Source organism: Papio anubis, chromosome 1 (genome assembly GCF_008728515.1).
Source record: "Papio anubis isolate 15944 chromosome 1, Panubis1.0, whole genome shotgun sequence".
In the NCBI taxonomy this organism is placed as follows: domain Eukaryota; kingdom Metazoa; phylum Chordata; class Mammalia; order Primates; family Cercopithecidae; genus Papio; species Papio anubis.
The window spans coordinates 123,962,892-123,990,454 of NC_044976.1; the positions used below are offsets into that span (position 1 = coordinate 123,962,892).

Consider the following 27,563-nt stretch of genomic DNA (forward strand, 5'->3'; position numbering starts at 1 on the left):
TTTCCCAGGTTGGGACTGAAACTTCTTTTTCTGGATTGTAGGTGAAGCCCAGAACCACACACTGACAAATCCTTGGAAATATGTATGAAATTGCTTTATTCTCTCTCACACTGCTCTCCTTTCCACAGACAGGTACAGACATGTGCACACACACAGAGACACACACAGCTGGGTTCTCCTTTCAGTTCCTGATAGCCAGGCCACACCTCCTCCTGGGTCAGGCTCCGGTGGGCAGGAGGCTGCCTGAGCTCCCTCTAGTAGAGGCTGTGTTGAGCACAGTGGTGAGCGCACAGCTGCCGGTGGTACTGCAGGTGGTAGTCCTTCACCAGCTTTCCCAAGATGTAGAGGAACTCATCGAAGCAGATCTGGTTGTCCTTGTTCTTGTCTGCAGCCTGGAACAGTTCTGTGATATAGTACGGCTCCTTCCGGCCCTGAGAAGCGGGCAGAGTGTCAACCACCCACCCAGGCATGCAGCCCACCTGCCAGGCTCCCCACAGCCCACTGGGAGGGGATGGGGTAACTGTGGCCTGGCCTTGCCTGCAAGGGCTTACAGGAAATGACTCCTCACTCCAATAGTCAGTGACTAGGACTCTGAATGCTGCAAAATCAGGCTCAAGAGACAGGGGCATGGTGGGTGCCCCCATAACCAAGCCTGGAGCCAGCTGCATGTGTGCAGACAAAGGAGGTAAACTGGGCACCACTGATGGTTAACTGTCTTCAGTGCCCAGGCAGCCCTGGCATCCCAGACGATTTTGCATCCACCGGCAGCAGCTGTTTATACCTCTCTTCACAGCTGGGCTGGAGGCTCCTCTGGAGGGACACCCCAGCCAGGGCTTCCTCAAGGCAGGACGGTGCCTTCCTCCTCCACACTGGGAGCTCCCCAGGAGCAGAGTCGACCTGGCCCTCAAGTCTGCATCCCCAGCGCTGCTGCAAGGCTAGTGCCCAGGGGGTCAGAGGTTTGCATGCCTGTGCATTTGCCTGCTTCCGGAGCAATCCCAGGCAGAGGCACAGCATGCGAACCTCTGACCCCCGGGCGCTGGGCCCACATAGAGCGCAGAACGAGGGAAAGGACAAAGCCAGGAGCCCTGGAGCTGTCCAGGTTGTTCCGAGGCAGGTGGCCCAGATATGGCCCTGAGGGCTGAGAAATGGGGATCGTAGAGGAGAGGAAAGACGCATTTGAGCTGGAAGGAACAGCATGAAGAAAGTCACAGGCCAGAGCACAGCACAGGGACAGAGCGGGAAGACACGAGGTGGACATCGGGAGCACTGGGCAGGGCAGATGAGGCAGCTTTCAGCAAGATTTGGCTGGTGGGCATAAGGAGCCAGTGTGAAGCCCTAGAAACCATTTGGGGGAAGCAGCTGTGGGCAGGTTTGCAGCCTCTGTCTCCTCAGGGCCCACCCCCACCACCTGTTCCTGTGATCTTAACTGTTCCACAAAGCTGGTCACCCAGAGAGGAGCTGGAGGCTTCCCTCCTGGGACAGACTCTCCCAGCTTCCCTCACCTCCGCCCACCTTCCCCAGGGCTGCCCTGTGTTCAGGGTCTGTCCCCAAGGGCCCTGTACCCGGGTGGGGCTTTGAGTCCCATGAATGCAGGGTCCGGGCTGTCCTGGTACAGTTTGCCCTAGAAAGGACAAGGTTTCCTGGAAACAGGACCACCCACAATCACTTCCCCCTCGCTCCGTCCCTCTCTACAACCCTCAGAGTAACACTCCAGTAAGCAAAGGCAAGGCTGGGGAGACGGGAAGTGACCAAAGAAGAGCGTTTTCCTGGATGGAGTGGCCTTGAGTCAGGATGGACCAGAAGTCCTCTGGAGATGACAGTCCAGACACCCCGGGGCATGGCTAGACAGGAGCACCCCACAGACACCCTTGCAGGCCTTACAGGTCCCAAGAAGCCCAGTAATCATGGGTCTGGGTCTGATGACAAAGAAGATGGGCAGGGCCTGAGGGCTGTCTAAGCCTGGATTTGGGAACTGGGCCTGTCCAGGTCTGAGAGATTCTGGGGACAGGAGGTGGAAGGGGAAGTAATGTTTCCTAACCCCACCCCACCCTACTCCTACTCTGGTTAGGGCGGCCACCGCAGCTCCTGCTATCCCTCCCCCATGCATGGGAGCAGGAGGGCCAGGCTTGTGCAGCCCAGGAGAAGGGGCTAAATTCAAAGGGCTTGGAAGGTGGCATGGGGTGAGGGGCAGAGGCACTGCCTCGATGGGCCTGTGGGCAGAGGGGAGGTGGAGGGCCTGTACTCAGGAAGTAGATGGGCAGAGGCATAAATAGGTTTGGGGTTAGGACTGAGTTCCAGGAAATCAGCTAAGTTTGGGCTGGAGGGAGGCCAGGCAGGGAGTTCTGGGAGAGGGAAGGACAAGAAACACAGCTGTGCTGGGGCCACCCCACTGTGGCCACAGATCCCGCTGTCCCATGAATTAAAGATTCTCAGGGCCAGGCACGGTTGCTCACACCTGTAATCCCAGCACTTTGGGAGGCTAAGGCGGGTGGATTGCTTGAGGCCAGGAGTTCAAGACCAGCTTTGCCAACATGGTGAAACCCCATCTCTACTAAAAATACAAAAATTAGCCAGGCGTGATAGTGGCTGCCTATAATCCCAGCTACTCAGGAGGCTAAGGCACGAGAATCACTTGAACCTGGGAAGCGGAGGTTGCAGTGAGCAGAGATTGCACCACTGCACTCCAGCCTGGGCGACAGAGTCAGGTTCCATCTCCAGAAAAAAAAAAAAGATTCTCATGAGAGACAGCGCCCTCTGTAATAACCTCAGCATTTGCTTTCAACACTCACTTGCCACCCCAGAATCCACCCTGTATTGGTGCCCAGGCCCCACTTCAACCACCACCCTGATCCCAGACCCTGCGTACCAAGCTGTCCATGAAGCGGGGCACGTTGTCCACGAGCAGGGCCTGCAACTCCTGCAGGGACAGGGTCTCCACATCGCCTTGCCGGGCTGCATACTGGTGGAAGCAGTGGATGATTTGGAAGAGGGATTCCTCCACTGGGGTGTCTGTCATGACTGCTGGGCCCTGGCCCCGGGCAGGGGGCAGATGTGGAGGTGCAGGGGTGCAGCAGCCGGGGACAGTGGGTGGAGAATCTGGGAGGAGAGAGCAGCACCTTGTCCCAGCCAGTCCACAGCAGATGGTGCTTCCTCCAAGAGCCTTCTCCCTCTTGTACCTGCCCACATTCCCACACCCAGTCTCAGGCCACCAGGACCCCTGCACTCATCCGACCCCGTGCAAACGTGACTCAAAGTCGCTGCCCTGCAAGACGCTTCCCTGAAAATTCTCAAGACAGGACTCTGTTTGCTGGGACTGAGGGCTTCCTGGACACAGGAGCTGCATCCTCCCTCCAACCTACCCCAATTTAGCAGATGCCTCAAGTCAAGAATGGGGAGAAACTAAAGACTCTGAAGCAAGTCAGTGTTTGTGTTGCTTTCCAATAGAAACACTTTTAAACCCTTGAAAAGGCAGAATCCGCACTACCATAAGCTGTCTTGTGCGACAAACAACATTAGAATAACCACACTATGTGGAAAACTGGGCCCTGCTCCTGAGCGATTGTTTTCTTTCCCAGTTGAATGTACAGGCAGCAAGTGGATCCCACCTGTCTTCCTGCTGCCACCACACTGTGTCACCCTCTCCAAAGGGAGTCCCCATGCCATCAGCACCATCCCTTCAGCCCTTACATCCCACGCCCCCCCCCCCCCGGAGCCTCTGTGCCGCTCCTCTCTGGTGCTCTGATGCCTGTGACCTTCCACTCCCCACTTCCTGTGGAGATGAGACCCCAGTTTTCGGGCGACAAGATCTCCTTGTCAAGTCAGCGGTGCTCCCTCGACTCTGCAGATAGGAATCAGGACAACTGCTGCTTCCACCGCTCGTGGAACCAGCCTGGCACCAGGTGAACACTTTATACAAATTATCCCATATCCCACGTAACCCTCACGCGGGCCATAGGAAGCAGGCATCATTACTCCCATTTTCCTAAGGGAAAAATGAAACCCAGAAAGGAGGAGCAATTTCCCCAAGATCACACAACCGATCTACCTGGAGCTTTGCTCAAACCCATGTCTTTGGGAACAAGCCCAAAGGCTTGCTTTCAGTTCGGGTCCTACACCCCGCTTGGGCCACAATTGTACTGTTAGCATGTCCATCCACACTGTACATGTTCTCTAAAACAAGTAAGCTGTACCCACCTCTGCTTTTTAGAACCTGCACAGACCCAACACAGACCCTCACCCCACAATTCTCTTGGAAGAGGCACTGACCTGTCACTGTTGAGGTGAGGATCCAAAACCACAGATCCAGCCTGTAGTTGATCCCAGAGATTCCCCAGCGCTCAGGCAGGAGGCAGCTGTGTAAGCCGGGAACCCACCACCAAGCCCCACATCCCACCCATCCTCAGCGCCTCCAGTTATGGCAGCCAGTGTTGTGATGCTTCACAGGTCCTTCAGCAGCAGGACTGAGCCTTAATTGCATTCCTCAGGTGACATCACAACACTTAACTTGCTAAGATTAACTCAACCAGTTTCAGGAGCTCACATCCCTCGGAGCAGGATCTGAAGCATCTAAGAATCACAAAAGGTCCCATTACCGTCTCCCTGCCTCAGAGCTTGTCCTCCCACCTCCAGGGCTTGGGTGGGGTCAGACACACACTTAACTACATCTCCCTGGGGTGTCCTCCCTCAATTAGCGAACCCCCAAACTCCACCGTCATGAAGCACATTCATTCCTTCATTCATTCAAAAAACATTCTTGAGTGCCTACAGTGTGCCAGGCCTTCTGCTAGGCAATATGCATCAGACACAGGGCCAGCTCACAGGGTGGGGATGTGTGAGGGGACAGTCACACACTGTCACTAGGCACGTGGAAGCCAACTGAGTGACACAGACAGGTGCTCCAGGCACCCAGAAAGGAGCACCTTCTGCCTGGGGAGTTGAGGGGGACTTCCTTAGGGAGGTCATATTTCAGCTGCGACTGGAAGAGACATTTTGAGTTGCACGGAGGAAAGGAGGACCAGGCGCTCCAGACAGAGGACACGGCACAGGCAAAGGCCTGGGGTTGCAAAAGAGACAGTGTGGCGATTCCTCAAGGATCTAGAACTAGAAATACCATTTGACCCAGCCATCCCATTACTGGGTATATACCCAGAGGATTATAAATCTTGCCACTATAAAGACACATGCACACGTATGTTTATTGCGGCACTATTCACAACAGCAAAGACTTGGAACCAACCCAAATGTCCATCAGTGACAGACTGGATTAAGAAAATGTGGCACATATACACCATGGAATACTATGCAGCCATAAAAAAGGATGAGTTCATGTCCTTTGTAGGGACACGGATGCAGCTGGAAACCATCATTCTCAGCAAACTATCACAAGAACAGAAAACCAGACACCACATGTTCTCACTCATAGGTGGGAACTGAACAATGAGAACACTTGGACACAGGAAGGGGAACATCACACACTGGGGGCTGTCAAGGGGTGGGGGGAGCAGGGAGGAGTAGCATTAGGAGATAAACCTAATGTAAATGACGAGTTAATGGGTGCAGCACACCAACATGGCACATGTATACATATGTAACAAACCTGCACATTGTGCACATATACCCTAGAACTTAAAGTATAAATAAAAATAAAATAAAATAAAAAAGAGTGCGGCCTGCTCAGGGGATGGAGTCCACAGGGTGCACCATAAGAAGTTAGAAGAAACAAGGCTGGAGAGGCAGGAGGGAGACAAGACCGGAAGACTCTGTGCCAAGCTGTAGCTGGGACTTTATCCTATCCAGCTCATAGTCTGTCAGTGGAGGCAGACATCTAGTCAAAACTCTGAGGTACTGTACTTAGAAAAGCACTACAGACTTGGTGCCAAACATGCACTCCCCACCTCACAACCCCCACCACCCACGGCCAGGGCAAGACTGTGATACACAAACAAGAGAGGAAGCTAATAGAGGATTTTTTAAATCAGTTGAGTGATGGATGGGAAGTGAAAGAGAAGTGGTAGAACCAGATTTGTTCATTAGTAAATCACCAACTGCAATGTGGAAGTCACCCTACTCTTAGGGGGCCAGACCTTCAGGCTCGACATCCTTACAGATGCTACCTGGGCCCTTGTGTGAGTGATGAGTGGTGGGGTGCCAACTCACCCCAACACAAGACTTCTCCCAGCCGGCCCCTTCTACTTGGCCCCATTTCACCCCACACAGCTCTCTTGGGAGGGCTCGCACAGGCTGATGACTGAGTCTTCCAGAAGGGGGCGCCAAAGGACAGGTCATCTAACCAGAGACTCCATCTATGCATCCCTGAAGGTTGGAGAGAAAATCATAGGTAGATACTGAAGCCAACAGCTTTTCCAGTTTGCTGAGTGAGCCTTTATCTACTCAACATAGTGATTTCTCCAGCAAACAAGTGCTTCATCAATACACTTTGTTTCTAAACTAAAAACATGACTTGAATTTCTCAGCATTGCCAAGCTAAAGCCACAAAAGATTGCACTGAATTTTTTGGTTCAGCCAGCATTACCCTGGCAATTTATCCCGCAACAGTTAATTAAGCAGATGTTAAAAACAATAATCAGAAAAATGTCCACCATGGCAATGTCTATAACCAAGAAACAAAAATAAAAACAAAACCTTAAGACTATCTAATTAACAAATTTGGTATACCCATGTGGTTCACCATTGGACAATTGCTGGATAATAGCTTGTTGTTCAGCAGAAACTTCATTTCTGACCTATGGCTGGGGATGGGGGGCAGACTGCACTCCTTTTCTCCCTACCCTCTGTCCACTCTGGGACAAAACAACCCCCTACACCATGCCAATACCCAGTGATGATCCCTTGCACAGCTGCGCTGTAACTGCACTTTTTGCTTGATGTTATGCTGTGAACATCTCACATGCTTAATCAATGCTAGCCTGATTTTTAGCGAGTACATTGTGATCATCTGTTTGCATTTATCAGAATTTGTCTTATGAATCCATTATTGTTAGACATTAAATTACTTTTATTTATATATTTTAATGTCAACTCTTCCTTAATGTTTATCAGAATTTTGCCACGTGTTAGGTGCTAGGTGCCCCTGTGCTAGGTGCTGTGGAGAAAGGGGGTGGAAATGAATTGAATAACTCATAGTCTATAGGTGGAGACAGACATCTAGCCAAAACTTCAGGGTACTGTACTTAGAAAACAGCCATAAACATGGTGCCAAACATGCATCTCCCATGTCATAACCCAACCACCCATGGCCAGGGCAAGATTGTGATCTTGACAGACACAATCTTCATGTCTTTCCAGTGTGCAGACCAGTCACTGAAAGCAATGTCCTGTGACATCCAGAAGCCAGTACAGCAAAGGAGTAGCGCTTTCTGGTGAAACTGAGAAAGGAGGTTATCTGAAACTGGCCCTGAAGCACCCCCACCCCCGCTCCTGCTGCAACCAGGGTTTTAGACACCTCAAAGATTGGAAATACTTCAAGAAGGATAATATTCAATTTCTGACTAAGACAGCGGTGAGGTGGTGGTGGAAAGGATCAAGTAATTACCTTAAAAAGTAAAGAAATGTCGTATGGTACTTGACGATGAAGCGGGTTATACTAATGGCATATTGAGGGGTTTTTGCCAGTTCTCACCAGCATATACCTATTTGCTTCTCTCCAGACCTGTATTATCTTTAGGATTGGAGCAACTTGATATCCCAGTCAACAGCCTCAAGAGTATCTGAAATGTGTGTTAGATGGGCTATGCTTGAAGGGGGAGCTGCTAGATGCATTAGAACCCTCACAGAGAATGTGATAAAGAGAAAGAAAGGGTGCGTTATTGCCGTGTAGAGAATAAGAGTAAGATTCGAGCATAGGGAGTCCCTAGGCTGCTTCTGTAGGACCAGGAGGCTGCTGGAGAGTGAGAAGATGATTAACAGTATTAAGTTCTTCTTCTTTGCTGAGCACTGCTCCATTACATCCACCCATTCATCTTGTCTTCTTAACAATTGCTGAAGAAGCCCAAGGAATGACAATTACAGGAGCATGATGGGGACGCAGCTAGTAATGCAGAGGCACGTTTCAAACCCAGGCCCATGGGCCCCACATACCCGTTCTCATCCACTACATTACCTTGTCCCCGAATAACAGGGAATCCAACTTTGGGGAGAGCAGGAGAAGGGCCCCATGGTTAGAGGAAAGAGCTGGAACAGAGGTGCTCAGGTGGGAGCCAGCCTGGGCTGATGGACGGGCAGAAAGAAGGGCTGGAGTGGTGTAAATGGAGCCCAGAGAGACAGGAGATGAGGTCTGAGGGGCAGGCAGAGGACAAGCCAATGAGGACTTTGCAAAATTTGGACTTTAAGCAGGATAGGAAGCCACTAAAAGATTTTTAGTAAGGCATATGCCATGTTCATAGTAGCTTTATATGCTATTGTAAAGCTGGCAGTTTTCACAAATGTAACATAGATTCAGTGCAATCCCAATCCCAAAGCTCTTACTGAAATTATAGAAATTGACAAGTTAACTCTAAAAAGTATATAGCCAGGCCAAGAGTAGCCAAGAGAATCATGAAAAAGAAAAGACATGGGAGGATCCACAGTACTAGACATTAAGATTTATCATAATAACTCCGGTAACTAAGATACTGCCCGGCAGGGTCAAGGACAAACAGATCAACAGAACTAAATAGAGGCCTGGGAAAAAGACACACACGTGTAGTATATTTATTCTGTGACAAAAGTGGCACTGCTGAACACAAGCTTTTCGATACATTTTATGGGATCAATTGGATGCTCATTCTCATGAAACTAGACCTCACAAGCAGACAAAACGACAATTCCAAGTGGATTGTAGGTCTAACTGTGGAAAGTAAAGTCATAAACCTCAATAGCATATGCAAAGACATTCAAGCCCTCCATCTTGAACATTTACTTCTATATTTTCTTCTAAGAGTTTTAGTTGTAGCTCTTATGTGTAGGGCTGTGACCCATTTTGAGTTAATTTGTGTGTACGAAGGAAGGAAGGGATCCAGCTTCATTATTTTGCATGTGGCTGCCCACTTGTCTCGGCACCGTTTATTGAAGACTATTCTTTCTCCATTGATTGGGCTTGGGCTTGTTGAAAATTAATTGACTGTGAACGTGAAGGCGGAGAACACTTTATCACGAACTCTAAGCTTCACCTATGTAAAGATATCTTCTCTCTGCTCTGCCTCCTGTCAAAATCTGACATGACTCTTGCTCAAAACAAGCTTTGTTTCCCGAGTTCCGTGGCCTTGTCTCACGCAGAGCAATCATGTCCCATTAACCCACTCCCCACCCCCACTCCAAGTCCACCCTGTGGGCCACGGCCTTGTCCTTTCCCAGCTGCTTTATCATCTGCTTTTTCAATTAGGGCTATGTTTAAAACATTTCCCCAATTCTTAAATATTTTTGAGTGATTGATTCCAAACGGCTACATTATATGGAATTCCTGAACCATTCTGCCTAACAACACTTCTGACTCCAAATGTGTGGGAGTTATATTTCCTTTTTTTAAAAATCCCCACACCAACCAATTCTCCAACTCTCTGAACACCACCGGGGTATCCTGCAATTCCATTCTGACCCTAACTACCTAGAGTTAGCACAGACCCCACAAGGTGAAGGCTCAGCCCCACAACACTGCCCCCAATTCAGATGCCAATCGCAGCACCTGACCTCCCATACTTCTGACTGACTGGCTAAAATTGGAGGTTTCTAAAAAACCCTCTTCAGGTTGGATAATCTGCTACAAGGGGTCACGGGACTCAAGGAGGCACTTTACGCATAAGGCACTTTACAAATAATACAACATAGGAAATGCCACGTGGAAGAGACACCGAGGGTATGAGGGGCAGCACGGAGCTCCCAGGCCCACCCCAGGCGCCCACTCTTCCGGCACCCCACCTGCTCAGCAGCCCGACAGCTCTCTGAGCCCCATTGTTTGGGGTTTCTATGGCAGTCACTTTATTTCGGCATGGTTGATTAAATAATTGGCCACTGGTCATTGAAGTCCTGCCCCAGCCGCTCTCTGGAGGCTGGGCCTGGGGCTGAAAGCTCCAGCCCTCCAATCACATGGTTGCTTCCTCTGGCAACCAGCCCCATCCTGAAGCTGTCTAGGGGTCCACCAAGAGTCACCTCATTAGCACACACTCAGTATGGCTGGAAGGGGATTGTTATGAGTAACAAAAGACGCTCCCTCACCCCTGTCATTCAGGAGATTCCAGAGGTTTCAGACGCTCAGCGTCAGGAACAGGGACAAAGACCAAATGTCCATTTCGTATCATCACAGGGATTCCATGTGTACAGGCATCAAGATTTACTTAACCCGCCATTACTAAAAATTTAATTATCTTAATTTGTTCCTGTTTCTACCAACTCGATTAACAATTGCATCCCCAGTATATGATTTTGTGCAGTGCCCTCTGGTAGGCATTGGAGAGAGAAAAGCATACAAATTAATTAAGAAAAGCCCTCTGCCTTTCAGAAGCTTTTGGTGAAGATCTCTTTTTTTTAAAGGTGCAAGATTGGTGCCCGACATGGGACTCACAACTCGAAGAAGGGCGGAAATCGCGAAGGACCCAGCTACGTGGTACTGCCTCCCTCAGCAACCAGGGCGAGGTGGGTGCTCGGTGGCGCCACCATGTGGAAGTTTGGGAAACAGAAAACCAAGTCTCTGCACTCAGGGCCAGAGTTTCATCCTGGGCCTCTGACTGGGGCCAACTGTAACAGGAACAGCCCTGACTGTAAGTCAAAATTGTAAAGTCCCCCTTGGCCAGAGAACTTTCCTGCAGTGGCCTCCACCGCTTTCTCCACCTTGCCAGTTTTAACCTACAGGGCTCAGCCTCCTCTTAAACTTGGGTGAGGTGAGGAATGATCATGGCCAACGTGAAATTTGGTTGAACAGATACATTTCTCGGGGTACGCATGGGTCACTTCCCAGCACTATCTGTGTGTGTGTGGGCCTCCGAGAAAGCAACTTCCTTTATCTGGCGAACAGAATTGACACTAAATCCTCCCAGCAAACCCATTCTAGACGGGATGGTGGGTGTTAGTCCAAACTGCACCATTTTGTAAGCCCCCTGCCATTTTGCAGAGCCTCGTCAGAGTGAAACATTCCACGTGGATTCGGGCCGTGAGAACCATCCTGCCTAACCACCTGACCACAAGGCACAAGAGCACCCTTATCATACCCTGCCGGGCAAAGGCCCAACTGAGGGAACATCCCTATCGTATCCTGCGGGGCAAAGGTCCAAGGAACAGCCTATCACATCCGCCGGAAAAAGGTCCAAACCACCCGATGGTGTGAACATCTTATCAATATCCTCCCGGCGAGCAAGCCATACTGCCCAGACCCCCACCTAGACCTATAAATTACCCCAGCCTGTAAGCGGCAGGGGGTCTAGCATTCAGCTTGTCCCCCACCTCCTCAGGTCTTGTACTGGACAGAAAACCTGCGTTGCCATAGAGCCGCCGACTCTCTCTGTGTCTTTCTTTAACCCTTGACTTCCCTTCAAAACCTAACAGTGGGGCCACAGGCTCTGGGCTGCAGCTGGGTGTCCTCTTCCTCCAGTGTGGATGGATCCTCCAGTGTGGGTGGCTCACAGCAGAACTGAGTCCGAATAATCTCTTCTGAGCACCATGGAACTCTCTCTGTCCCGCTCTCCCAACTGCTGCTCGAGTCCAGAGATGCAGCCGGCCAACACCACCCAGAAGGACCCCAAACAGAACAGCTGGCTGTCTCGGAACATTCCTGTGGCTCCCTCTACCCTGTCCCTCTCACCATGGCTCCTGAAAGTGCTCTATGGCCTATTGAAAGGGCGACCCGACAAAATTCCCCTGGCTCCCCCACCTGAAAAGTGATTTCCCCTGTTCTGAATTCCCACACACTTTATCTGAACCTTTCTGAAGACACCTGCCTCACTTGCTAGTTCGGCCAATGTTTATGGAGTTCTCTGCACTGAAGGCTGGGGGCACAATATAAGACACGGCCAGGTGGCAGCAAACATAGTGTATGTGCAGCCAGGGCTGTCACTGAGATGCGCAGGGACATGGGGATGATGGCTCTGCCTGGAGAAGGCTTCACAGAGCAAGTGACCACTGAACTGCCTGGGGACCTGGGGCTTCCTGGCTCTGTCCCGCTCCACTCTCTCAACACCCAGTGGTTTATTGGAGTTCTCTCCTGGGACCAGAGCATTGCTCAAAGCACGGTCCACATCCATTCCATCTCCCTGCCACCCCAACATCCGCACACCCAGAACAGAGTCAGCACTCATAGCATAAGTGAATGGATAAAATACAGCAAAAAGAACAAATTGTTTTCTGTCCTCTTCCCTCAGCAACTTGAGATCTTCAATAGATCCAGAAGGATGTTGCCCCTACCTCAGACTCGGGAGAGGGGAGCTCCCCCAAAAGAAGGAGGAGATGAAGATATCAACCAGCCAGATTCCTGTTCAGGACCAGCCTGTTGTGAGCTCTCCTGGGGGATCAGCAGTGGCTGGGAGGTTGGATGTGTGATGGGGCGGGGCAGGTTTATGGAGAGTGTTTGTTCCAGACATGACACAGGGGAAGGGCTCACAGGGTTCAACCTGATCAGCAAGTGCAAAAGATAAGGCCCCTATTAAAGCTAATTTGCTGAGATTTTCATTTTAGCAAAAACAAATGATCAGTTTTTTGGATGTCTCAAGTATGTTTGAAATTTATGTGTATTCTCTATGGTTGGGCACGAATTTATGAATGTATGTGTGTGTAAATAAATTTAAGTGTGTTGTTCAAATAGTAGGAATCATGAAATTATGGTCTTCAAGCCAGATACAGCTGGCCACCTGTTTCTGGAGGTTAGCGTTTATTGGACACATCTGCAGGGCCTTGTGTCCGGGGCTGCTTCTGGGCCGTGGCAGTATCTGCCGGTCCTGCTCTGTACCATTACTGGTGTTTTGTTATCTGACGACTCTGTTGAGTTTCTGGGCAGAATCTGCCAAAACCTGCCAAGTGATATAAGTTTGTCAGTTTCCATTAATTTCTTTCAGTGTTTGCTTTATATTATTCAAAATTATGTTCTTGTGTGTATAAGGATAGGACTATTATTGCTGGGCCTGGTAGCTCACACCTGTAATCCCAGAACTTTGGGAGGCCGAGGCAGGTGGATCAACTGAGGTCAGGAGTTCGAGACTAGCCTGGCCAACATGATGACACTCCCGTCTTTACCAAAAATACAAAAATTAGCTGGGTGTGGTGGCGTGGGCCTGTAATCCCAGCTACTCTGGAGGCTGAGGCAGGAGAATCCTTGAACCCAGGAGGAGGTTGCAGTGAGCCAAGATGATACCATAGCACTCTAGCCTGGGTAACAAGAGTGAAAATCTGTCTCAAAAAAAAAAAAAAAAAAAAAAAGAAAGAAAGAAAGAAAGAAAAAAAGGATAAGACTATTATATCTTGGTCACTTGCACACTAATCAATAAGAAATATTCTTCTTTTTCTTTTAATCCATTTTCTTAGAATTCTTTGTTGTCTTGTATTAATATTGTTGTCCCTCATTCCTTTTGTATTGCTTTTCCTCTGGTCCTTTTTTCTAAACAGTGATGATACGTAACTCAAAATGAATCATAGACCTAAATGCAAAACACAATATTACAAAACTCCTAGATGGTAGCATAAGAGGAAATTTGGTCATCTTGGTTTTGGTGATGACTTTTTAGATGCAACACCAAAGCACAATCCATAAAAAAAGAATTTGTAAGCTGGACTTCTTGAAAATTAAACATTTCTGCTTTGTGAAAGATACTGTCAAGAGAATGAAAAGACAAGCTAAAGACTGGGAGAAAATGTTTACAAAAGAAATATCAGACAAAGGAGTGTTATCCAAAACATACACAGAACTCTTAAAACTCAACAATAAGAACACAAACCAACCAATTAGAAAATGGGCCAAAGACCTGAACAGACATCTCATCAAAGAAGACACAGCAGGTGACAAATAAGCGTATCAGAAGATGCTCCACATCGTAAGTCCTCAAGAAAATGCAAATTAAAACAACAATGAGATACCAGTAAACACTTATGAGAATGGCCAAAATCTGGAACACCGACAACACCACATGCTGAAGAAGGATGTGGAGCAACTGGAACTCTCATTCACTGATGGCAGGAACACAAAATAGTACAGCCACTTTGGAAGACAGTTTTTGGTGCTTTCTTAAAAAACTAAACATGCTCTTACCATAGGATCCAGAAATCACACTCCTTGGGATTTACCCAAAAGAATTGCAAACTTATGTCCACACAAAAACCTGCATACAAATGTATATGAATATATTGCACAGTGGTGAAGTCCAGTTTTTAACATAGCCATCCTAAATAGCAAGCATTGTACCCACCAAGAAATGTCTCATCCTTCACCCACCGCCTGACCTCCTGCAATTCGCAGTCTCCAGTGTCTATGATTCTACTCTCTACCTCCATCTGTATGCGTGATGTAGCTCCCACTCACACGTGGAGGTGCACAGTATTTGACTTTCCGTTTCTGAGTAATTTCATTTAAAATAATAGCCTCCAGTTCCATCCATGTTGCTGTGAAAGGCATGATTTCATTCTTTATTCATAGCTGAGTAGTATTCCACTGTGTGTGTGTGTGTGTGTGTGTGTGTGTGTGTCTGTGTGTGTGTATCTTTTGCCACTAAAAGTAATATTGCCATCATATGGGGAAGTGGGAGAGGGAGAAACAGGCCCCCCTGGTTACATAAGTACTGATGGAGAAGGAAGTTGAAGAAATATGATGGGTGGAGAAAATAGGTCCCACCTAGGGAGACATCACATCAGCTCTACAGAGCCCCAGAGTGCTTAAGGGGCTGGCACTAAATGAACCTGGAGCTCTCTTGTACCCTAAAAGGAACATTGGAAGGGGTTAGCAGAAAATGTCCATGTCAGTGATTCATCATCTCCCTTTCCTCACCATGCCCCAGAGACTCCCAGGCCTTCCCAATCCTCTTGCCCCTACCTGGGTCAGGCTTTCCACAGCAAGGTAGGGCACATTATAGCCAAGGGCACAGCTCCCAACTCCTACACAGGCTGTATTGCATAGGAGGAGGAAAAACGCTGAAGACTTTCTGGGAAGTTAGTGCCATGGGGCAGGAAAGAACTTTTCCCACTCCCTGCCTCCAGGCTCATTCCACGGGGGGTCACTCCGCCACCCAATTTAGATAGTGGGACCTTGACCCCAGTCCCCCCACCTGAGTCCAGGGCTTCTGTGAGGGGCTGACCAATGGTTAGCAATGAAGTAACCCTGCTTCCCTCCCTGGACTCTGAGTTCCCGTAGGGCAGACCCTGATGTGATCCAAGACCTATAGCACAGGGCACATGAGTAAGGATTTGATTTTGCCTCTTCCGTGTTTGTATGATGATTTGCTGTGTTTACCAGCTGAGTAAACTTGGGAACATCTCAACTTCTCCTTTCCTAAAATAGAGATTGCAGCACCTGCCTCTTAGGACTATGAGGGTTGAGGAGGATACAGGAGTAGCAGGTATCTTGATGTCTGGACATTAGAATGCTCAGTACGCGGTGGGGTCGTAGAACAGGCTGTCACAACAATTGTGTGGAAGGACTGAGAGAGGGAACAAACAAGACCATGCTACCTTCAGGAGTCTGAAACTCCATCCTCTTTGGGTCCAGAGGCCCAGTGCTCTTTTCTCCCATTTCCTGACTTGCTACTACACATGCACTGGCTGCCTTACCCTCAAATCAAGGTTGAGCCAGGGAAGTCCCCAGGTGAGGTCTCTGGGGTGGGGTGGGACCTGGTGACCTGGCTCCCTGGTCAGAAACCCTGAGCACAGCCTACTGGGTGTGTCCCACCCACCTGATGTGGGGCAAGGCTCCAAGAAACAGATGACAGAGGTGGCCCGAGGCCTCCCAGCCCCTGGGAAGAGCCAGGCTGAGCCTTATAAAGGGACCGCTCTTTTTCCAAACACACACATCTCACTCACCCTGCTCCTCGTGTCGCTTCCCAGCTCCAGCAAGTCTCACCTACCTCTTTGCGTTTTCTAGAAGTGCCCAGTGCCCAGTCTGCTGTGCTGCCTCTAGGAAGGGAAAGGGCTGTGGACGAAGACTCAGGAGCCTGGGTCTAGGCCAGCTCTGCCATTAGCTGGACTGTGTGACCTTCACTTGACACCAAAAGCCCACATCTGTACAACCAGGTCGCTGAACTAGACCTGTCCGTTGCTCCTTTGGGATCTCCTGAGACAACTCCTGTGGAAATGTCCCCAGTGGGACCTGAGCACAGGACCTTCCCTGTCTTCTTCCTCCCTGGATTCATCCGCGTGTTGGGGTCCCAGTTGTTGAATCCCCTCCCCAGCTCTGCTCCCACAGAGGGTGGAGTGCTAAGGATCCCCTGTGAATGCTTTGGAGGCTCTCCAAACCCCAAGGCCTGGGACCCCAACACAGCAGAGCCCTGGCCAGATGGCTTGCCCTTACCTGGGTAAGGTATTGAGCAGCCAAAGCTCCCTCACTCCCTACCACAACCTGCAAATTCTCAGGCACCCTCTGGGCACAGGGCTTGGCGTCTAGCCTTGGCCTCAGAATCAAAAAAGCTTTGGGTGGCTCCTCTTAGTCAGTTGCCAGCATGGAGCTTTCTCCTGTGTTGAGAGGAGTTGGGGGTTTATTGTCAGACACCCACACGCGTTAGCCAAGGTCCTTTTCTGGTTCTTTGGAAAGTGTGGGAAGTGAGAGCTGCACTGTCCTATTTTTCAGGCTTGGGGTGCAGGCCAGCCCAGACTGACCACCGGCTGGACAATTTGCTTTGGGAAGTCAGACCTTCTTATTTAAACAGGGTCAAGCCTTGGTGATTCCGAGGGTGCAGATAATTCCCAAGAGCAGACATGAAGCGACAACCACCTCACTCCCATCCCATCCAGCAGCTTAAGAACCAGGGGGTTATGTCTGTTCCTTGTAACAGAGGCCATTCCCGTTTCTCATTCCCAGGGGAATGCAGGAAGGGCCCCCCTGTGCTCGGGACAGGGCTGTGTTTCCTGTTCACACTCACGTCCATCCTCACATGTGCACCTGGAGCCTGCATGCACCGTGTCATGCAGGGCTTGCACTTGAGTCAAGGTGGGGCCCACGGTGTCTGGTTCCTGAAGCAGCCCAGGAGGGTCAGAGACCAGATCACCAAGGCTATTGTCCTGCCCCCATGACTCTCACCCCAGCTGTGAAGCTGGAGGAGATGGATTTGGTGCTGTTTTAGGAGTGGGGTCTGCCATGTGCTGGCCGAGACTGGAGGGGTCCCAGCTCAGTTCTTCCATGTGTTGCTGGCCCCCGACTCTCTCTGCTTCTCCCTCTCCAAAGCTCTGCCCACAGCTGGACTTCCGCCATCCACCTGCATCTCCTCTTGGCCCTGGCCAGGGTGGGCCAGGTCTCAGACTTGGTCCTACCCTCTCATTTTTGAGCAACTTATCCCATCACATTTTTAAAAATCGAGTTCCTTCTGTTCCATCTTAGGGCTGTTTTTCCTCTGTCCTCAGCCCTCCTTCCAACACCCCCACATAGAGACCCTAACTTAAATGAAGGGAAAAAAAGATTGTCTTTATTTCCTGAAGCCTTTCTGAAAGCCAAGATGAGCAACACTCAAGCTGAGACGTCCATAATAGGCATGATCGACATGTTTCACAAATACACCAGACGTGATGACAAGATTGACAAGCCAAGCCTGCTGACGATGATGAAGGAGAACTTCCCCAACTTCCTCAGTGCCTGTGTGAGTCGGGGTTTAGCTTCTCAATGTTGGTTGGACGCTGGCATGGCTGAGGATATATTTTACTATGTGTCTTTGGACGGGTCACCCTCATCCTCTGATTAAAACATTTCCCATTTGCAAATTTATTGCTTGGATCATATGGGAATCTAAGGATGATAGGCGAAAAAGTATGAAAATGGGAAAGAGTTATACAGATATAAATGAGGTTATGAGATGGTCAGCAAAGTGTGCAGCTTGAGGGCGGTGCACAGTCCCCTCCCAGTGCTCACTGACCCCCTCTCTGTGAGACTGAAACTCACATGCTCAGGTCCTGCTTCCCAAAGGCCCCACATCAACATCCTTGAGATTAATGGGAAAGCACTGGAAGTTCCATTGCTAGTAGAAATCAATAGCCCTCTTTGCAATAAACAAGACTTATTAGCAAATCTGAAAAAAATTGTGGGCTGCTAGGTACCAAAGGGTCTAGATGACCAAGAGTAGGGAACCCAGAAGATGAGTTTGGTGGAAAAAGAGAAGAAAGGAGAGGAGGTCAGAGAAAGAAGAGAACAAAGCATGAGGGCCAATTTGGGGGTCCTGGGGTAGAACTAAGGTAGCCAGTGCCCTTAAAGGCTGGGGACAGGTGAGAGTGAGGCTGGAACAGGGGACTGCTCTCCCCAAGGTCACTAAACAGAGCACCTTGCGACAGGACCTGCCTCCCATCTGAGGTTTGAGACAAAAAGTCTCCCTAGAGAACTCCAGGGATAACATTCACATCCTCACCCCAACTTCACCCACTCGCCGGGCACTCCCAGCCCCGCCACGACGCCTATGCAGATCTAGGCATTTGTCTCTGTCTCTGCCTCCTCCTCTCCCCTCCCAGCCCAAAACTTGTTTGTGATTGAATTTTTCTTGTTTGTACGTTTTTCTCTTCACAGGACAAAAAGGGCATACATTACCTGACCAGTGTCTTTGAGAGAAAGGACAAGAATGAGGATAAGAAGATTGATTTTTCTGAGTTTCTGTCCTTGCTGGGAGACATAGCCACAGACTACCACAAGCAAAGCCACGGAGGGGCGCCCTGTTCCGGGGGAAGCCAGTGATCCAGCCCCACCCAGGGGCCTTCAGAGACCCCAGGAACAATAAAGTGTCTCCTCCCACCAGACACTTGCCTTATTTCCTTCTTCTCTTTGGTGACCTACATTGTCAAAACTGCCAATTCCAGGCTAACTTTGTTGGAGAATCCCCACCACCCCCATCCAGTGGGTCACCCAGGAGTAATGTCCCACCACCAATGTTCTCCCTGTGGCCTCTCACACAGGGAGAGCTGCTTCTCACACAGGTCCTGGTGTCGGCCTCTGCCCCACTCCCTAAATGCAGCCACCACAGCAGGTTACAGGTGGAAGCTGGTAGAAGGCCTTTGCCAGGTCACAGCAATGCCCCTCCTTGTCAAGGCATGGACCAGGTCATTCGGATGTACTTAGATACTGCACTGAGAAGGAGCTGGCATCTCTCAGTGTGCTCCTGCCCTCCCGCTCCCGCCCCAGCTGTTCTCCAGGGCTTGGGGAAACAGAAACCACTCACATAGGGATTCCTGGGTGGGATCAGGCTCAGGGCCCATGTGACTATGAATGGGAGGCTCAGTAGTTCCCCGAGGATGGGCTCCCTTGTCCTGTGATCTGGGCTTCAGGGGCTGTGTCCTCTCCCTGTGCTGTGTGCTTGTGTGCATGTGCCTATGTGGGTGGCCCTGTGGAAGTGAGAGGGAGTCACTCTGATGCTTAGCTGTCCTCCATGATGGTTTGCTCAATGCCAGGACTGGGTTTCTGATGATGAATGAATACTCTAGATTTTGAACAGCTCTAAGTGGTCCAGAAGCCCTAGTAAGGAGGCTGGCCTGAATAAGGCAACATCACAGAAATGCCCTAAGGACTGACACAGAAAGCTTATGCTGACTGTGATGAGAAATTGCAGCACCTCTATCTGGTGGGTAATGGAGCGGTTTGTTATTGGTAGTCTACTCCAGGCCAGGCACTGTGCTATGGGCTGAGGATGCAGAAACAAGCAGGACACAGTGCTGTCCTAGCAGAGCACTGACGGGTCTCTCCATACAGGCCACAACACAGGGTTAATGTTCACCCAGTGTCACTTCAAGGCCATGTTCCATGCAGCTGCTCTTAGTATTCCTCCTTGAGGCTCACATCATCTGTCCATATCACGCATACCACCCTGGTCAGTCTCCAGCTAACCTCTCAATGAGGCAAACATTCTTCTTGGAGAAATCAGGCAACAATCTCAAAAATTCTCTTTCCATCCAACCAGCAGAAGTGTGTAGGATGGGTTATTTGCTCTTGTGAATGACTGCTGCACTCCACACTCACACCTCTCTTCACAGACCAGCATCTCCTCTCCTCATCAGGAATCTTCCTTCCTGAACATACTCTGCACCTCACCAGCATTCAGGACTGATCTGCAGTTTTCACCTCCAAATCCCAATGTCTGACCATTAGGTTTCTTCTCTCTCCTTCTCCCCCTTTCTCATTCTTATTCCACCTGTTCTTGGAACTCACAGAGACCTGCAGTCCCTGAGATTTCATTTTCTCTTCCCAGTCCCCTGCTGCCTTCTCTGTGCAGCCTGCCCCCCATCATCCACCCCAGAATTGCTCTCTTTCCTCTCTTAGCTCTGTTGCCCCCTTTCCTTGGGCCATACCTTCCCTGCAGATCTCCAGCCTAGAACCATCTTCCCCATTTTCCTCCTCTCTCCTCCACCAGGACTGCTGGTCACTGCCCAGAACCATCATGCCAGGGTCCCAAGGGTGGGTGCCTGACTTCCTGACTGCCCAGCACTCTCTGAATCCCTCCTGTTCACCCAGCTGCTGTTATTCCAAGTATGCGCAACACACCCCTCATCAGTATATCTCAGTATTTCATGCCTCTATACCAATCTTCCAAACTACTGCCTCTGCCAGAAATGTCTTTTAATATTTCATCTGTCTCATTCACATTACATTTTAAGACTGACCTTAATGTCAACGTCTCTTAGACATTTAGAGGGTGAACTACCATCTCTTCACCCCAAAGAAATGATCTCTGCCTCATTTGTGCCTCCCTCACCCTCACCCCACTCCTACCATAGTGGCTACATTACCTCAGATTCCCCTCGTGTCTTTTCATCCAGACTTGGAATCATGGGGGGAAAACACTATTACCTCAGATCTCCTGGTTACCCAGCACATAGCAGTACTGGATCCCAGCTCATAATGAGTACTCTATATCATTTTTTATTATAAAATACATTTGTGCAAATTCTAATCAATACCACCTCATGTAAACAGCAGTGCAAAATCTAAAAACTTCCAGTCCTGGAGGAAGGTTGTGCAGCTTAGGAGAGGACCTCAGAATCTGGACCCCAGAATCTGGAACTAGGCCAAAAGGAATAATGCAAATGACTGAAGAGCTTCCCTAAGGACTCACATCCTGATCTCCCAAAAGAAGAGAGGGTCTCCCTGGGGTGGGGTTCCTGGACTTTCAAGTCCATCGGTAGAGTCCAGAAGGCAACTGACTACCCCTAATGTTGCCATGCCCTCCCTTTATTTTTCCAGTTCATATTTCTCCTGATAATATTCCGTGAATTGGCAATGGCACATACTAATTAGGATGGAGTGTGTGGACAAATACTTCTTGATTTTCTTGTCCAGGATTAAAAATCACCTTCTCAAGGGAGTCTTGTCTAATGTTCCTGAGACTATTTCACACTCTCCATGCTTATGCCAATGCAGAACTCATCACATCTATTAGGATATTCTGTTTATACATCCATGTCATCCCAAGAGGTGATAACAGGACAGGGACCCCATGTCTAGCATGCAGTTCCTAGTTAAGATCCCAAATCCTGAGATATTGCTGATTTGCTATGGCAGGTCGTCAAGAGAACTGTCATTCCAAACTCACCAAGGTGGCTTATAGAACAGAAGCAAATGGATATAAAGAGGAGAGGGGATCAGGCCATCTCCACAACCACATCCCAGAGCTCCAGTCACCAGATAGAAAATTGATTTGATTTCACCCAATATTCCTTCAAAATAGTTTCAAGGAATAGGGTGTGGGCAATGTGTCATTCCACATTGGAAGGAGAACATTTTAGAGCAAGGCCTAAGGACACAGGTATTAGTGTCATATTGATCAGAATTCAACCTTTGTTCTAACACATACTAGAGCAAGAATTGACTTGATTTGGAATAAGTAATAGCTACTGTACATTATATTGGTACTAAAGAGAAAGAATAATTGACAGCTCTATGCCCACACTCACATGACAGTTGATGTGAAAGAGATTCTGGAAATCCAAACGGTCCCAAGAAATTCTGATATCAAAACATTCCAATAACTTTTTTTTTTCCGACAAAGTCTCACTCTGTTGCCTGGGCTGGAGTGTCGTGAGCTGTCCGTGGTGCTGAATTCACTGTGACGTCACTCTTGTCTCTCTTTGCTTTCTTCTGACTGACATTTATTCAACCTTCTCTACAGGAATCTCTTATGTTACCCCACATGCAGGTGGTTTTTGAGTAGGCTCCTGAAGAGTGATCTCAACTTTCCAGGAAGAAAAGAGGGCAAAGGGAACAATGCGAAAGGAGCAGAAAATCATAAAAGACCATGTGTTTGATAAACAACCAGATTGTTTCCAGTACTCTGTCACTATAACCACACCATGACAGCATATTCACACGTGTCCCCTTATAAATCTGTGAGATAGTTTTTTGGTATTCTTGCCCAGGAAAGGGATTGATGCATCATAGATTTTATATATATATAACTAAGTGTGAGATAATATCTTATTGTTTTTGTAACTTGCATTTTACAAGAGTTATGACCAGCACCAGATAAGTTTCAGTGCTCTCCTTTCTTTGGCCTCAATATTATTGGATTAAAGAATTAATGATGCTCACTAGAATAAATGATGCTCACTAGGAGCATCATTTATTTACCATTATTTTCAATTTTATATTAAAACTGAATTTCTAGTAGGACCTTTGGTTTCCTAGGTTTATTTTTCTATTTCAGCATTTTTTATCTTTTATTATTCTTTAACCATGTTTCGATCTAAATTAAAGCAGTTAATGTGAACCAATCAGCTTCTTTGGGAATTGTATAGAAGAGCATGAGAGCCTTTATTTCATACAATCCAGCAATGTAACTTTAAATAACTTTACAGTGGAACTCCAACTCATATCCACATTGCTCTATGCACAGTTAGCATTATTACCTCTGAGTTGCATTTACTTTATAATGTGCTACCACAGTATTTGTCTACCCACTTCTCCACGAATACCTTCCCCACCCTCATATTGCCTCCCACTCCTTACCACCACAAACAATACTATGAGGAACATGATTATATATATTTCCTTATGTATCTGTGTGAATATTTTTGGAACACATATATATATGTATATATATGTATATATATATGTGTGTTCCAAAAGGTAGACTACCTGGGATACAGATTCTATGTGCTCTTGGTTTGACTATTGTTTTCTTACCAACAGTACCAAGAGTTCCTGTAGTTCAGCATTACTGCCAATATGTCTGCTTCTGGTTATGGAATTATCCCAATAAAACATAGAAATAGACCAATTATCCCAATAAAACATAGAAAATGTGGACAAAATCATAAAATTATCTGCCTCAAAGCATCAAAAAGCTACCAAAGTAACCAGGACTTGAAGGCTCTGGTTATCCAAGAGAAAGACGACTCAATCAATGTACTCAACATTAAAGCTGCTTCTCTTCCTGAGAAATTAATTCTTAAGTAGTTTGAACAAAGAAGTTAACAAACCAAACAGAAAGTAACTTCTAAGAGACAAGGAAGATTATTTGCAATTTTAATAGTCATTCAGGACTGGTGAGATTGAAATTAGTGTTCAGGACTTCCAACACAGCCAGAACTTGAAAAGACAAAAATTTACATAAAAGAGAAGCAACAAATGGTGAGCTGATCACTCGAATTTTCTCCCTTTTAGGCATGTGTCTTTTCACAAGTTGTACAGGACAAGAGGTACAGCCCATCAGAAAATCTTTGTTAAAAACCTAAATAGCTAGTAAGAGCCTTTAGGAGATAAAAATCAAAGCTCAGAGGATTTCCAAGATAGAGGTACCCTTCTAAACATTCCAGGATTTCAGTTAGAAACCCTCAATTGCTACTCCTGGGAATAAGTATATGGATCAGAAATATAAATCCTAGAATTCAGTTTTGAATCAATAAACCCAGATCGGATTTAAATGATCTGCTACTCTAATTCCTTTCCAGAAGCTAAAGAAAATTCTCTGGAGGGAGAGAAAAATCATCCATAGCCTGAAATAAAAAAATTTTCATTCTTAATGTTCAGCATTCAAAAAATACAAGTACACCAAGAGAGAAGATAAAAATAGGAAATGGAAACAAGAGAAGATAAAAATAGAAAATGTAAACAAACCCAGAGATGATAAGCCAGGCACAGAAAGACAAATATCACATGTTCTCCCTCATCTGTGGGAGCTAAAAAAAAAAAAAAAAAAAGTTCGTCTCATGGAGGTATAGGGAGAATGATGGTTACTGAGGCTGGGAAAGGTGAATGGGTGGGGTGAAGGGAGATTGGTTAAATGAGTAGAAACACCTAGCTATATAGAAGGAATATGATCTAATGTTTTATGGCAGAATAGGGCAACTATAGTTAACCAGATTGTATTGTATATTTCAAAAGATCCAGAAGAGAGGACTTCAAATGTTCCCACCACATAAAAATGATAAATACTTGAGGTGATAGATGTCCTAAATACCATGACTTGATCATTATACATTCTGTGCATGTAACAAAATATCACACATGAACCCCTTAAGTATGTACAAATATTATACATCCACAAAATTTTTAAAATGCTGTAAATGGAAGCAGAGAATAGAGAAGATCACAGAGGAGAATGAAGTCAAAATTATTATTTAAGGTCAGACAAATAACAGCGTATTTGTATAGAATCAGAAGACCAGAAAACAGAAAAACTGATGGTGCATAAGAAAAAGGGGAGAATTTCTGTAGCGGGTGTTTGAAAAAAGCAAGGGGGATGGGATGTAGTGAAAGAGGACGGATGGACCTTTGCTGGGAACATAAAAAGTTCATGGTAGTTGGGGGAAGGCAGAGTGTATGGCCACTGATTCTGATAAGAGAGTAGATGGGGTAATTGAAATATGCAAATACTCTCTTATTTGTATTGAATGCGCAGTTGGATTAGTGGTCATGAATTTGAAGTGTGACCAGTCAACAAGGTAAGCACATTTTTCTCCAGACTTGTTTATCTGCAGAAGTGTAGGCAGAATTGGATTTACCCAGTGTTGGCAATGATCATTCGTAGCTGATACATAAGAAAAAGACACTGAGACATGTACTCTTGATAGACAACTCCACATATGAAGCAATCTACTTTAAAAAACCTGAAACCTGAATATGCTTAAGACTCTAGATCTACCAGGTTACCAAGGGAAGAGAGAGGCTGAGGAATCTGTTACAATTAGGAACTCCAGACTGCAGGAAATTCTACAGGACAAATGACCCAATTTCTACAACAACAACAGCAAAATGAAAGGAGAAAAAGAAGAAATGGAGAGTGAAGTTGTACATTTAAAAAGTCTTGGGTGAGTGCGGAGGCTCACGCCTGTCATCCCAGCACTTTGGGAGTCTGAGGCAGTGGATCAAGTGGGTAATCCTAACGAAATATTTGTTAAATCAAAAATAATAATTTCTGGCCCTGCATAGTGGCTCACACCTCTAATCCTAGCACTTTGGGAGGCCAAGATGGAGGATCGCTTCAGCCCAGGAGCTCAAGACTAACCCGGGCAACGTAGTGAGACCTCCATCTCTACAAAAAATAAAAAATTAACCAGGCGTGTTGGCACGTGCCTGGAATCCCAGTTACATAAGAGGCTGAATCAAAAGGATTACTTGAGCTAAGAAGGTGGAGGCTGCAGTGAGCCATGATCCTGCTGCTGCACTCCAGCCTGAGCAACAGAGCCGACCCTGTCTCAAATAATAATAATCATTCCAAAATAAGGGACATAATTTTTAAGGAGAGTTAAAAGGCTGGAAAAAAATAGCATATAAGCTGGAAGGGGAGTCTCTGAATTTAAAATGAATTATTTACATTGTTTAGGAGGAGAGTAGAGATATTGATTAGCTCTAGTCTAGTATGTATTGCAAGTTAAAATTTCAAAGGTAACCACAAAAATTGTGTGCCTGTGTGTGTTTGTGTGTGTATGTCCAAACCTATGATAGATGGGGATAACCACATAAAAAAGAACAAAATATGGCTCACGTCTGTAATCCCAGCTCTTTGGGGGACCGAGGTGGGCACATCACTTGAAGTCAGGATCCAGGCAGATCAGTTGGAGACCAGCCTGGACAACACAGCAAAACATTGTCTTTCCTAAAAATACAAAAATTAGCTGGGCATGGTCGCAACAACCTGTAATCCCAGCTACTTGAGAGGCTGAGGCAGGAGAATCATCTGAACCCAAGAGGCAGGGGTTATAATGAGCCAAGATCATACCACTGCATTCCAGCCTGGGCAACAGAACAAGACTTTGTCTCAAAAAAGAAAAAAAAAGAAAGAAAGAACAAAGCAGCTAATCAAGAATCCACTGCGTTGCCAACATGTATGACCAAAGAGAAAGAGGAAAAGAGCCTAGCAACCAGAGCAGGGGACCAGTTTACTGGCTCTTGGTGTCTGCTAAGCCAGGGCCTGGGTGGAGAGCCCACGGGCTGGGCTGGGCTGAGATGGGGTTGGGTCATCCATAACCTTCAGAACAGGACTTCTGGCCATGGGACTGATGGTGTGATTCCTTAGCAACTGCAGGAACACTGGAGAAAAACTCAGAAAAATTGATCTTCTCATCATGATTCCTGTCCTTCTTGAACAACTTTTCTAAGAAATCCGGGCTCTTTCTTTTCCTGTTGGGAGAAGATATCAAACAAAAGGAAGGTTACAACCTGGGGCTGGACTGGGAGGGTGAGAAGGAGATGGCAGAGGCTAAGGGGAAATACGTAGGGGGTGAGGTGGAGGTTGTAGAAGGGTGGGGTTGGGACAGCCGTAATGGATGCAATGGGGAGCCCTGACTCTGATGTTTTAACTGGTGACTCTTGGCTCAAATGAGAGCATGCATAGGAGATCCCAAAATTCTGAGGCAAGGTCTGCCTGCGCCCCTTGGAATGTCCGATATTCATTCTGCCCGGGCCAACACGCTTTGGACCCTAGTCTCAAAACTACCTCCACTCCTCATCATTCCATCAAAATACACCAATTCTGAATCCCTTCCTTGTCGGAGTTCACTCTCTCTGATTCAGTCTGTTGCATTATTTGTGCCAGTGAGTTCAGTGGGTGTTAATGGTTTAATGGTGAAGTTAGATGTCATAGTGATTGGGAATCAAAAACTCTCCAGGGTTTTAGGGCTGTCCCGTTTCACTTGGCATTATGATTCTGTGTTGTTAACTGCTGATCCGAGGGGTACATGAAAAGAAGCTTCCAGAAGGAGCAGATGAACCCAGAGTTGAATTTAAAGGGGGAAATTTTTTTGCAGACAGAAGAGAGATAGTTTAAGCCAGGAGACCTTCTCCCGACCCACAAGTCACGTAGCCTGCTGTCTAATAACACTCGTTAACATCACGGTCCCTCTTCCCATCTTACAAAGCATCGCACATGTTTTACCTCATTTAAGTGTTCGTGACAACCCCAGGAAATAAGTGATATTGTCCCCATTTTTACATCTAACGTAACTAAGGCTCCCTGAGTTGGTGTTTACGTATTTGTACCAATGAA

At 47.4% G+C, this 27,563-nt stretch overlaps 2 protein-coding genes across 4 annotated transcripts; one reads left to right on the plus strand and one right to left on the minus strand.

Annotated features, from left to right (window-relative positions):
• Positions 1 to 79: 79 nt before the first annotated feature.
• Positions 80 to 22,558, minus strand: LOC101002876 (protein S100-A15A). 3 transcript variants are annotated; one of them, XM_009181738.3, is made up of 4 exons: positions 22,033 to 22,558; positions 6,157 to 6,312; positions 2,867 to 3,096; positions 80 to 392 (listed from the first exon to the last, which is right to left on the minus strand). In XM_009181738.3, the coding sequence occupies exons 2-4, from the start codon at positions 6,308 to 6,310 to the stop codon at positions 255 to 257; spliced, it is 522 nt and encodes a 173-aa protein (XP_009180002.1). In that variant the 5' UTR covers positions 6,311 to 6,312; positions 22,033 to 22,558; the 3' UTR covers positions 80 to 254. The 3 variants fall into 3 exon arrangements, with proteins under 3 accessions (XP_009180002.1, XP_009179996.1, XP_003892708.1); XM_009181732.3 differs by having other exon boundaries at positions 80 to 431; positions 22,033 to 22,517; XM_003892659.4 differs by lacking the exon at positions 6,157 to 6,312 and having other exon boundaries at positions 80 to 431; positions 22,033 to 22,505.
• On the plus strand, positions 11,837 to 22,745 carry LOC101003205. Its single transcript, XM_021923895.2, has 3 exons — positions 11,837 to 12,474; positions 17,590 to 17,747; positions 18,662 to 22,745. The coding sequence occupies exons 1-3, from the start codon at positions 12,045 to 12,047 to the stop codon at positions 18,824 to 18,826; spliced, it is 753 nt and encodes a 250-aa protein (XP_021779587.2). The 5' UTR covers positions 11,837 to 12,044; the 3' UTR covers positions 18,827 to 22,745.
• Positions 22,746 to 27,563: the final 4,818 nt, after the last annotated feature.